At 27.7% G+C, this 13,154-nt stretch overlaps 1 protein-coding gene across 1 annotated transcript in view; it reads right to left on the bottom strand.

The window, feature by feature from the left end:
* Positions 1–13,154, bottom strand: part of LOC108691862 — a 56,784-nt gene that overhangs the window by 8,748 nt on the left and 34,882 nt on the right. The window contains exon 7 of the mRNA XM_018199797.1: positions 1,772–1,957. Coding sequence (XP_018055286.1) covers positions 1,772–1,957 — 186 coding nt within the window. The remainder of the gene's footprint in view (positions 1–1,771; positions 1,958–13,154) is intronic.

Here is a 13,154-nt window from a genome sequence, read left to right as displayed (position 1 = left end):
GACAAGTTCTCTATTCTAATATAAGATATGTATATATATATATATATTCTTTTACATTCAAATGACTAAGTAAAGATAATAATTATTAAAATAATTTAAAATAATATAATATATGTTATATAATATTAATAAAATAAATTTTATGTTAATTAAAAGATATGTAGTTCTACTGAGCAAGTTTTATTGACGCATTTGAATATAAAGTTGTAAGAAAAAATAATCATTTCCGCAAAAAAATCATTAATATGCATAGCTTATTTGTGCATAGTAATAGATTTAACACTTTTTTTAGAAGTTAACTCGTAATAATTTTTTTATCAACTCTTCAATTCTACTCTCAAAAACACGATGCACATGTAATAAATGACATAAGCTTCAGATTAAATCGAGTGCAACCGCACTCTGATATAATATATCGATCCAAATATAGCTGAAAAATTTTTATTGATAAAATCGTGCAAACATTACTGAGGGTGACTACGAATTATTTCGTAATCATGAAAGCACATCGCTTATCGCGCATTGGTATCAGCTACTGAGCTTCTTAAAATTAATTGCCCTAAATTAACAGTCTTCAAAAGCTTATATTCAAGCGCTTTGCATTGGAAAAGGAATCTCGTATTTATCATGATTAGATATGTACGATTAGATAACCTTTGCGCTACATTTTATCTTATTATTGGTATCTACTGATTTTAATCATTTCCGAGATAAGATAATGTTTTTGATGTTGTCGATAACTCGGGTCATTAACTTCTTTTGCACGTGAAATATAGTTGAAAAATTATAAATAAAAATCCAGAACTTTTTGAACATAATATTGAATATAATATAATATTCAATATAATACAAAAAATCTGCAAAATTCTCTTTACGTATTAAACGAAATTATTATTGCAAAATATGAAAAGAGTCTATTTAAAATTATTTTCAATAAAACATTCCATTTTTTTTAAATGTCACGTATTATATATCTTTCAAATTTATGGATTTTAAGGATGGTTTTGATTGTATCAACTGAAAATATCAGTTAAACAACTAAACAAATCGATAGCAGGTAGTCAACAAATCATATTTATATCATAAATATGCTCTAAAACAGCAAAAAACAAAATAAAAAAATAACTTAGCTTTATGTAACGAAATGACCATGTTTTGCTGCAGTTTTAAGTAAACAACTTTTAAATGTAAATTCTAATAAACTTTTGCATGAATATTTATTAGTATGTATACAAAATTTGATTTAATTCGTACTGCTACGAATCAAATTTGCAAATAATTATTACGAAACAATTTTACATTAAAAAAAAGAAAAAAAAAATTAACACAAAAATTAAACTCTATTTTTAAATCAATAGGAGAATTGTGCTCAAATTCTGACACAGATACTCAGACGAAATAGATCAATCCATGAAATATTTATATTTTCGGTAATATTTTGGAGCAACGTATACACATTTTTAATATCCTTCGTTTCTGTTCTTTAAACGAGTAAATATTTAGAAAATTGTATTCTTTTCGAAAAATTTCCTTGCAATTACATCACCAAATATTGTGTGAAACTAAAGCCTCCATTTTCATGTGCGAAAGTTTATGAACGTCACCAATTCACGGAACACTCGTCGCTTTGACAACACAGATACTGATAACACGATAACGATCTGTGATTATCGGAATATTCAATCTTTGTTGACTAAAACTGAATTACTTTTATTGCTGAATTGGAGAAATTATCATTATATTCATAAGAGAGAGAATTTAGTTCACTGACCTACGACGTAGTCTGTTTGCTTCATCATGGCCGATTGCGCCGAATCCATAACGGGGCTGACGCTACCACTCGCGACTGCGTCCTCGCCACGTCCTATTCTCACCCCCGTTCCAACAATATTATCCCCGGAGATACTCGCTAGATGATGATGCTCGTTTTCTGACTTCACTATCACCGCTGACGTGGCTGTGAACAAAAGTTTCAGAGATATAGCAATTGATCGTGAAATTGATATAAGATTCCTCGAAAGTTCCTTTGCGTAGAAAATGTAGTATCTTTCGTTGAATGATTCTTCATAAAAATTTTGAGCACAAATTTTAACATGATAAAATCTAAATTTGCGTTATTTTCATTTTGATATTTGATATATAGATTGAAAAATATTATATTTCAAATGCAGATTGAATTAAAGTTTTAGCTCAAAAATTTATTAATAGCTTTTGCTGTAAATTATCTTTTGAAAAATTTATAATGCCGATAATCAATTTAGGTAAACAAATTTTAGATGGATGAAAAAAATATAAGTGCCTAAATTTTAGTCAAGATTATTTAATTAATACCAACTCCAAGGAATGAGAATATCGTATAATATGAATAAAAATCTATTATCTTTCCACAAGAGTTAACATTAATTGGAATTCTGATTAAAAATAGAAACAAATTAGAATTTTCTAGTTGAATCTATTATAATTGTAGTTGAAATAATCAGCTAGGATTCTGATCGATCGTTAGAATTTTTTATTCATTTATTTTCAAACAGAAACTTTTCAGTGCACAATATTTCTAAAATTTTATGAATTTAATCTCTTTTTAATTTCATAATTTCGAATATTATTCTGCATGTAGCTTTTTGTTTGCTATATGATTACTGTATTTTATCTGCAACAGAAGATAACGAATGCAAAAGTGAGTAAACAAAGTTTTATCGAATAATGTCCCAGTGCAATGCTATGTAAATTCTACTGGTCGCGACCGATGTTGTCGATAACTTTGGGGGAATAATGTATGCACAATGTAATTCGGATTTGCGCTGCAGGGCAACAAATTCTGGTATCGAGATCTCGAAATAATAGTCGATAAAAAAGCTAATCGGGCAATTCACCAAAAAGCCTTGATAACCTCGTGTATCGATCTTGACAATTCTCCCTGCGGTCAAGGGGAGGAATAAGCGATTGGCCTGCGTAGGAGTGTTTTATTAGTAGATCGATAGAGTGGTTTCTGCGGGAGAAGTGGAAATCGTTGTCATCCTCGAATCGCATTCGAGCATCTTGATCTCTTTGCAACAATTGCTGTATATCAGTTGCTTTATCAGTTGATAAAAAACATTTAATTTAATTCTTTATTTCCTTCATTAAACATATATTCGTGCAACAATCGTAAACAGAAAAATAGCAAAAAATTATCTCTTAAAAATTATTCTATTTCTTTTTCCTTTTTTATTCAAGTAAAATATTTCCTGATGTACTTTAAATATTGACGCGTTGTATTTTTTAAAACATTTATTTAAGAAATATGTATTTAAAATAGGTGTAAAACTTTTTGTTATATGCATAATGCATTGTTGTATATCATTATACATCTATTATTTAAACGGATTGCATCATATCCTTTATGGAAAAATACGATCTAACTTATGAAAAATCTATTGAAAATTATTCAAATTGAATATTATATCCGTGAAATGAACTACTTGTTTCAATATCATTCATTAATCCAATAGTATTTTTAAAATTTTTTAATAATAATTCAATAGTATTTTTTCACAATGAATGACACATATAATAGCGAAAGAATTGCTCTTTTTATTTTACTAAACTATTTTAAAATTTGAATATTCCAGTATTCGTATTCGATATAAGATTTATCTTAATTACAAAATGATATCGATATGAGCTTTATAGACAGTTGGAATATATTGTATATGAATTCTTTATTAGAAATTCATTTTTTTTGTATTTTTAGTCTCTTTTAATAAATTCAGAGAAAAACACAGAAAATTGTATAAGAATGACACGTAGATTATTACAATTTAATTCTAAAATTATACGTGACACATCTTGTATCTGATATTCTCGTTTGTTTCCAGTATCTGAAAATATACATTTCAGTTTATCAATTACGAGACACGTTTATCAATAGAAGACACACGAATGATATTTTATATATACATAAAATATGATTCATATGTTCTATATTTAATATTGATCGTTCAAAATAATATCATATTTATGCTCTCTATTTTTATATCTATATTATGCTTTATATGTTAAAACAATATATATTTATTTTAAAATAATGCATATTATTTTAATGTAAAAGACCGATTTGATTCTAATTCTAAGAATAATATTAAATAAAATTATCAGGAAATGCAACTTTAAATTAAAACAGTTACATTTGTGTCATTAGATCCCCTTGATACGCTTAACACTGCGAACTCTAAATCTTCCTCTCTTCTCGGAATATTCACACAATATTCCGCGTATTCTATTTGGCTTTTGCCAAGGCTTAAAGCAATCTGCCAAACCTAATATTATTAAACGAAAACCCGGCTTCCTTGACTTAACTCCGGCGAATTAAACAGGATCGCAGGTTCGAGATAATTCCATAGGAATCCGCGAATTAGTATGTCGATAACTAGTACTTGCGAATACCTACGTACCGTTAGATCTCCCGATTCCAGAGTAGTCTAGTTTTTCCATCGATCTCTCGAGGGACGCGCTCTCGCGAGAAAAGCCGACCCACATCCGGAACAACCGCTCATAAAACATGTTTACGACAACACGCGACTGTCGTTATCCCTGGGAGTCGCAAAAAGGGCACCCCCGGGCGAGATGCTTTTTTCCTAACATTAACACGTCGTGTTACCGTTACCGTGAAATATACTCCGCCTGAATTATCCTCCTTTTTCATTCCCCGGCAAATTGCGAATTACACGCGAAATTTTAGTCTTCTCATGAAATCGCTTCGTTCCTTTGGCAGATAGCGGAATCGCGAACAAAACACTTGCACAAATCACGCTTCGATAAAATATCTTAAAAGCGTTTACGCACACTTGGACGATAAGGCAACGAAGCTGTAAGAGCGATAAAAAGAGTTTTTATCTTTTGTAACTTATTACGGCTCATTACTGAAGAAATATCAATTTTTGATAATAACAGAAACAATTTTGTCAAATATACGAGAATAACAACTTGTATCATGGATTTGTTATTGCTTGAGATTTAGAAATTTTATGTTCTGATATCTCGTAATCCACAACTGAATTAATTGATATAAATTTTATCTAAGAACACCTTACGAAAGAAATGATTACAACAAAAATATCTGACTGTTTGTTAGAACTAAATATTTATTTTTCTGTCGAAATTGATGTCATGTTATCCGTTTTTTTTTCATACTTCATGAATTAATTTGTATAACAAGTATTTCATTTGCTGTATACTATAAAAAGTATTAATTTAACATCCCACAGTGTTTATATAATTCTCACCATGTTGGTGTTATTTATTAATATTAATATCAACATGATGTGGATTTCAAACTTTTGAATTTTCAACATTGTCATGGATTTAAAATTTATGATATTAAATCCAAATCATTTTTGGTATTAATAATATAAACAACATGGTGAGAATTATATAAACACCATCATAGTATTAAATCCATTCTCCAAAAGTAAATGTGTATATTATTATTGACTTCAGTATTACATTTTTTTTAACTGATGTAATCATCAGCGAATATTTATTGTTTTTCAATAATAATATACTGATTTACTTTTAGGGATTATGATATTTTGCATATTGAAATGCATTTCAATCTGTAGAAAATCATAATTTCTGAAAGTGATAGAGAATCGATGCATTATTAATAAAAAACCGTGAAACCTGAATATTAATAAATAATATTAACACGGTAAGAATTATATAAACATTGTAGGATGTTAAATTCACACCGATACTTTTTGTGTACGGCAAATACTTTTTATAAATTAATTCATGGAGTATAAAAAAACGGATAACACGATATCAGTTTCGACAGAAAAATAAATATTTGGTTCTAACAAACAGTCAGATATTTTGTTGTAATCATTTCTTTCGTAAGGTGTTCTTAGATAAAATTTATATCAATTAATTCAGTTGTGGATTACGAGATATCGACATAAAATTTGTAAATCTCAAATAATAACAAATCCATAACATTACATAAGTTATAATTAGCTCTTATAATAGCTCTGAAATCACTAATTCACTTTCAGAGAACATACTAATATTTTTTAGAGTGTAATGTTGCTACATTAAGTTGTCAATTTAATTTTAGTTTATATTTTCTATTTATGATTTCATCTTGATGTTTCTATCTTTTTAGTCATTCATACTAAAGTAGACAGTATAGTCGTCATATTATTCTATTAATTTATTATTAATTCTTTGAAAATGATAATTATACATATTGTTATCTATTATTATTATTCTTAATTAGCTCGTATTATTGACCATTATTTTGTTCATAAAAACTCGCAATTTTATTCTACTTTGTTCCATTTTCTCTATGCAAAATTTATGGAGCGTACTAGTCTCCTTTCATCCAAACTTCAACTCTCGTAACAATTTTTCCGACACAGCTGGTCTGGTCAAACTGCTAATGCGGAACTGACGATTCTATCGAATCATGCTAATATTTACCGAGGCGCAATTGCGTTTACCAGAAGACGTTGGGAAACCTTGCTCTTACTTCTCCCTTGAAACTAATTTTCACTCGACGAAGAAACGGCGCTTTCTTCAGTTGCTGTGTTACTCGTGCTACAAACGCTGTGTGATATAAATAGTATATGTACTGCTACTTATACAGTGTCCCAATGTTCACTAGATATAGAAATAAAATTAATTAATTTGAGGATAATTTTGCCGTGACAAGCCTGTCAAAAGAGATCAATTATTTACATATATAGATTTTCCTTACTTTGAATACTGTATAACGTTATAATTATAAATTTTGAAACGCAGTTCTCTCTATTAAGTAAAATCTATTTCTCATTAATTAAAAAGTTTTATCTTTTATCACGAAGCTTCGCGTAACAATAACGTTACTTATTTTCAATTCTAATTACACAGAAATTAATTTACTCGATATAGCTGTTTTCAATTCAGCTTAACCGTCTATCTATAACACGCAGATTGTTTGAAGACATACTGTACATTCATACGAAGAGTGTTTATCCAAACGCGAACGAATGTTGAATTACGTAATTATAATACGACCGGTGTGTCTCGATAAGAGAAGATAATTTCCGAGGAAGCGCAAAACATTTGTGAAAACTTAATATTACTTAGCTTTGCAAAAATTTCATCGCACATTTTTTTAATCCACCAAATCTAGAAATCTAAAACATCTTTTAAATATCTATTTTTTTTAATTTCTACTCTCTTTCTTTCTTGAATAACATTTTATTATGTAATTATTTTTCATTGGATGGACAATCATAAATGAATGTATAAAATCGGATATTCATGTCGAGATGTTATAATCTATTTTAATTTTTAAAATAATAAATAAATTAAAAAATGTAATTATTCGTGTAAAATTTATATAAAATTTGTAAAAATTGCCCATAATTTTCGTATTGTAAATTAGTGTAATTATTTGTGTTTCTTATATTATTTAATATTATCTGTATTTTCTCGATAATGAATTTCATTTATATAGCAAACAAATTAGTTGTTTTTTACATTATTGTTAATTAACACGAAACTCCATTGACACAAGCAGAATCATACAGATCCAATAATCCAAAAAAAAACCACATTTTGAAATTATATAATTATTGCGGTTGGATTATATTTAAATTATCTTTATTTAAATATTTAATAAAGAAAAGAGTCTCTTCGTAATCGATATTTAAATTAAATTTGTAACGGATATACTTTATCGTCTCTGTGACTACGATTTTAATTAGTTTGTGGCAATTTTAAGTTCGTAACAGAGCAAAAAAGAGAATTTAACTTTCAATGAAACTAAATTATTCGTCAGATATTAATGTCTTGCGATAAAGGTTATATATAAAGGTTATATATAAATTTCTCCATTAACAATGATTTTTGAAGTCTTTCATTTTAAAGACACTTAAAATCTAGTTTACATAATTATTTAAAAACATTTGCATTGTTTCCAAAACATAAAGTGCGCATATGATGATTTGAAAAAGATCTAATTTAAACTTTAATTTAATTATTATACTTTTAATGTAAATTAATATTCAAATAAAATATTGAAAGTATATTTATTTAAGTATATAATACAGCATGTATTTAAATGTATATTTTAATATACATATATTAAATTATAAATTCGAAACTATTAATTTGTAACCTATATTATATAAAATTTTAATTACACTTCAAATGAAAATCAATATTCAAATAAAATAAAAAAAATAGATATATTTACATAGAATACATATTTAAACATATATTTTAATGTACCTACATTCAACCATAAATTTGAAGCTATTCATTTGCAACATATATATCATATAAATTTTATTTTATTCATTATACTTGAAATATGAAAATCAATATTTCCAATAAATTAAAAATGTATTTACATATAAATGCAACAAATATTAAATATATACGTGTATTATAATATATGTATACTGAGAGAAATGATTTTGTTACAGGAACAAATCAAGGGAAAATAAATGTGATATTTGTTAAAAAATCGATCGATTTGTTACGATTGCAAATTAATTCGTCAATGTAACAAATAATCAACAGCATCGCTAGCAAATAAGGCTCATATATATATATAAGTCGTAGATGATTGCAGAATTCCAAATCGTAAGAAATTCTAATCAAGTATTCTCCCTACATTTGACTGTGCTTGGTCGATTTCCTACAATTTAAGATTCCACGATCATCTACATAAATGAGTACTATGTAAACGAGCTAAAATCTATCCAAAAGATAGATTAGATTCTAGATAGTTTGCTTCTGTTCCTTAATAATTGGTTGGTATAGCAGACTAGCAGCAAACACAACTACAAAATTTGTTGTCACATATTTATCGGTTAAAAGTACTGATGGCTTGCTAAATTAACAAAATTCTTTCTCTCAGTGTATGTTTAACTATGTATGTTTAACCATGTTCGAAAATGTTTATTTGCAATGTATGTATATTTAATAAGGAGATAAAATTCGCGATAAATCTCATGTTTTCTTCCTATATTTTCACTGAAGATAGTCACTTGAGTCAAGTAGATTATTTTCAGAATAATTAATGTAATCAATATAGCTGCCTCTCGGAAGTTTATGCTTTTAGTTATCTTAACACGTGATATAAGTGCGCACGCGACAATCATATGATTTCTCCGAATAATTTCCGTCGTATGATCGTAAATGAAAAAAAAGGAAGAAGAGATTAAAGGGGCCATGTATGTCAATAATAACTGAAAAGTGCTCGTTCAGTAGAAGCTCGCGGGAGAGGGAGCCATCGTACGATGCGTTATCGCGACTTAATGTAGGAAGATTTCGATGGAACATGCTGATTTGCCATAGGTCATCTAGTATCGGTGAACTCGGCATTCCTTTTTTTTTTCACACATTCTATGGAGCAGGCGTCGATCACGATGCTAATACAAACGATTTCTTCAGATCGTTCGATAAGCACGTGAACGATAGGTAATAGAGCTTATCATGCTGCATCATTAAATTGAAGCGAAGTGAATAGAGCGAACGACTCGTCACAATAACGATCAAAACGATTTATTATGTTTCGGCGACGTGCCTCTCTCACGAGATGAAGCACGGAATTGCCCGGATGAATAATAGCGGATTCTGAATGAGAACTAATAAATTACGGTGAATTAAGATGATTACTGACGAACGGATATTATGTATGATCTTTAAATGAATTAGCTACGTATAGCAAAAATTTTCTCATCGAAAATAAACTGATGGACGCGTGGCGTTCTATAAATTTTCTCGATGAAAATGTGAAACAGTAGATATTATTTTCTGACCGATTTTTAGACAGATTTTATCTTTTAAATAAATTCATATACACATTTATACACACAAGTATGGAAATTGTACTATATTGATTTATATTTATTTTTCAAAATGGATTTTGAAATGGATTGGTGTTCCAAATTTTATGAATTTATATACAAATGTAAACAACAATCTATTTCAATCAATGGAAAGAAGATAAATTTTTTAAAACAATGAATTCTTTCTTTTTATTAAAAGTATCACAAACTGTTTACTCAAACACGGGAAAGACGAAACAAATCGCGTATTGCAACTGAAACGCTCTGAGACGCTTTTTAATGCTACTAGGCCATCCTTGCCTTCAATCGCCGCCAATTCTAGATTGCCCTATAATGCAGTTAATTCCCAAATAGACGGGAATTAACTGGGAGGGACTAGGGACTTTGTCTCTAACGATTCAGAATTGTTTCGCGAACGATTACGGAGAATCTATTCTACTACGCGTTTGAAATTTTCAGTATGGATTTGCCATTTGGGTAATTTAAGTATAATATACATATCTCGCGAGTTCAGCAAGAAGTATATATTTCGTTTATTTGTACTGAGTTGAAACAAAAATTTGTAGCGTTACTTCATTTGTACTATGTCTGTATGGTTTTTTTTTTTAAAGTTTGACAATTATCGTGCAAAGTTTCAATTTTAATAGTCTATTTTTTAAAATAAACGATAACTTTTAACGGGGCAATAAAAAATATTCCTTTTATTTATAATTCGCAATAACTTAATAACAAAAAATCTTGGGATCATTTTAAAAACCGGTTTTGTATAGAAAACGTTAAGTTTTCAGTTAGCAAATCGAAAATTTTCGTAAATTTTCTTGAACAAGCCCACAAAATGAGAAAAAAATTTGTTGTACAGTTCATAGTCTTTTTATATGTAAAAATTACTAAACTTGCAGAAACCTAAAAGACATATAGTGACCTTTCTAAAGTAGAAATTTTAAGATTTAAAATTATTTTTTTATTCTTGACAAAATTACAGTCACTTGAATTTTAAAATTTGTAGCGCTACGAACTTATGTTCCAATTTAATAAATCGACAGATACTATTAAATTTGTTCGCATATATATATATATAAAAATATATATATATAAATATATATATATATATATATATATCATTGCTAATATAAATATATCAGATAGTTATATATAATCTAGAATCTTATTTCGAGTCAAAGAGACCATTTCTTCAGTCCCATTTTTTCAGATATTAAAGAAAAAAATATTGCAAATATCAGCAAAATGCAAGAGAAATTTTGTGAATTGTTTCTAATGTTAGCACAGTCTATAAATATAAATGCGTATTTTAAAATATTTTAAAGTTACTGGTTATTAAATTTATTTAAAAGGCTTATAAATTTATTATTTAACAATATAAATTTATTTAAAGTACCTTTAAAATTAAAAAAATGTTTAAATTTAAAAAAATGTGTTCAAAATTAGGAAAAAAATGAAAGTTTCAAATTAATGATACATGACATTGAAAATTTATATAAATTTTTGAGATCATCAATTATAATAAGGTCTGTTAATTATATAAAAATATGAATTTGAAACTAAAATATTTGTTATTTGTATCTTTTTTAACTAGCATAAATTCGTGAGTTAGTATATTCGTGTTTATTGCAATAATTCCGTGACAGTTCAAAGTCCAAATGCTTTAATATAATTGGGCAAGCTGAGCAATTTCAATGTGAACGCATTCGGAATTGCGTCATCCTTCCTTGAAAAGAATTAATTTTAGAGCGCAACGAACTTTTGAAAATGGAAGTCTCTATTCGACCGATATGGATAAACTATTTTTTCGAAGCACGTTTGAAAGAACAAAGTCATGCACAGTTAAATATGCAGTCATAATTCATAGTCTCTGCAAAAAGTGACTGAAATTGGAAATTTATTCCGTTTATAAATGAATGTTGTATGAAACAGTTCAATATTCAATATTTAACAACACAATTTTATATACGTGAAAATTTTCTCATTTTATCTTAATTATTTTAATGACTACACTGTTCGACATTTTTTCAGATATTGAGACAAAATCAGTCATTTTTTATAATATTTTGGATGCTGAATACGAATGTTTTTATAAAATTCTTCCATCACGTTACAATTTCAAATAATTTATTCAATTTGCAAAAAAAAGGACTGTTTTTACGTATTTTGTCATGTTACAATTATTATGTATAACGTACTAGGCAAGTTTTGTTGCAATTAAAATTAAGTATATTGTTACAACTTTTAGATCTTAAAAAGATTTTTTATTATTTTTCAGCTACGATTACTAAGATATTCATAATTAATATCCTATATCCTCCAACACATTACATATTGTAGTTATAATATGACCAAATATGTAAAATAGCTCTTTTTGGAATTTCAAATGAAATTGTATCGTTATGGAATAATTTGAAAGCCGGATTTGTATTCAGTGTCGAAATACCTGCAGAAAATAACTAGTTTTTCTGTTTTTTTTTTTTCAAACAATGCTATTTGTCATTGTTACCGAAATAAAGAAAAGTAGAATAAATACTTTTATAAGATTACGTTAGAAAATTTATGTTAGATTTAATACATTTCACGTGTCTCAAACGGTTCACACAAATTTATGTTTTAATTTAACGATGAGTATTTTTTCGAACATAACAAATCTTATTTAAAAAAAATAAACAAAAAGATTGTAAATAAATCGTGGCTGCATATTTTATTCCAAATTATTATGTTATTAATTTAACGCATATTTTATTCATTTATCTTAGAATTTCTATTTTAAGACACATTTTTGTTATTTACTCATAAATTACGTTATTTTGACACTAAAAAATATTGAAAATATCAATTTAACAAAAATTATTTAAATAATATAATCATGTTACGTCAAATTAATACTCAAATATGTTAAAAATTCAACACAAAATTTTAACAAGGACTTGAGTGAACCGTTTCCACACAAATACGAAATGTTTTTACGGTCTGCTAAAGGATGAGTAATTTTTCCTTATAAAAGGTAGTAATTTAGATAAATGATAAATTAGACGACATTTTGTAGTTTTCGTATAATTATATACAGGATGGCAAAATTATACTGTGTAGTCGTAACACGCACACTCACACGGATTGCGTTATTGAATTACATCAAGTGTCTGCTTAATGAAAAAGAAGGGAGGAATCCGGAGCGTACGAGATGCGGTCGTTCGTACGTTACGTCAGTCACGTATACCACGTGTAAAAAGAATGGAATACAAGGTCGGCTATGGTTATCAGAAAATTATCCACTTAGGAAAAATAATTGTATTTATAGTTACGACTTATAACAGTATAATTTAT

Source organism: Atta colombica, unplaced genomic scaffold, assembly GCF_001594045.1.
Source record: "Atta colombica isolate Treedump-2 unplaced genomic scaffold, Acol1.0 scaffold53, whole genome shotgun sequence".
NCBI classification, from domain to species: domain Eukaryota; kingdom Metazoa; phylum Arthropoda; class Insecta; order Hymenoptera; family Formicidae; genus Atta; species Atta colombica.
The sequence above is the reverse complement of the archived record's forward strand: the minus strand, read 5'-3'. Positions and strand labels throughout refer to the sequence as shown.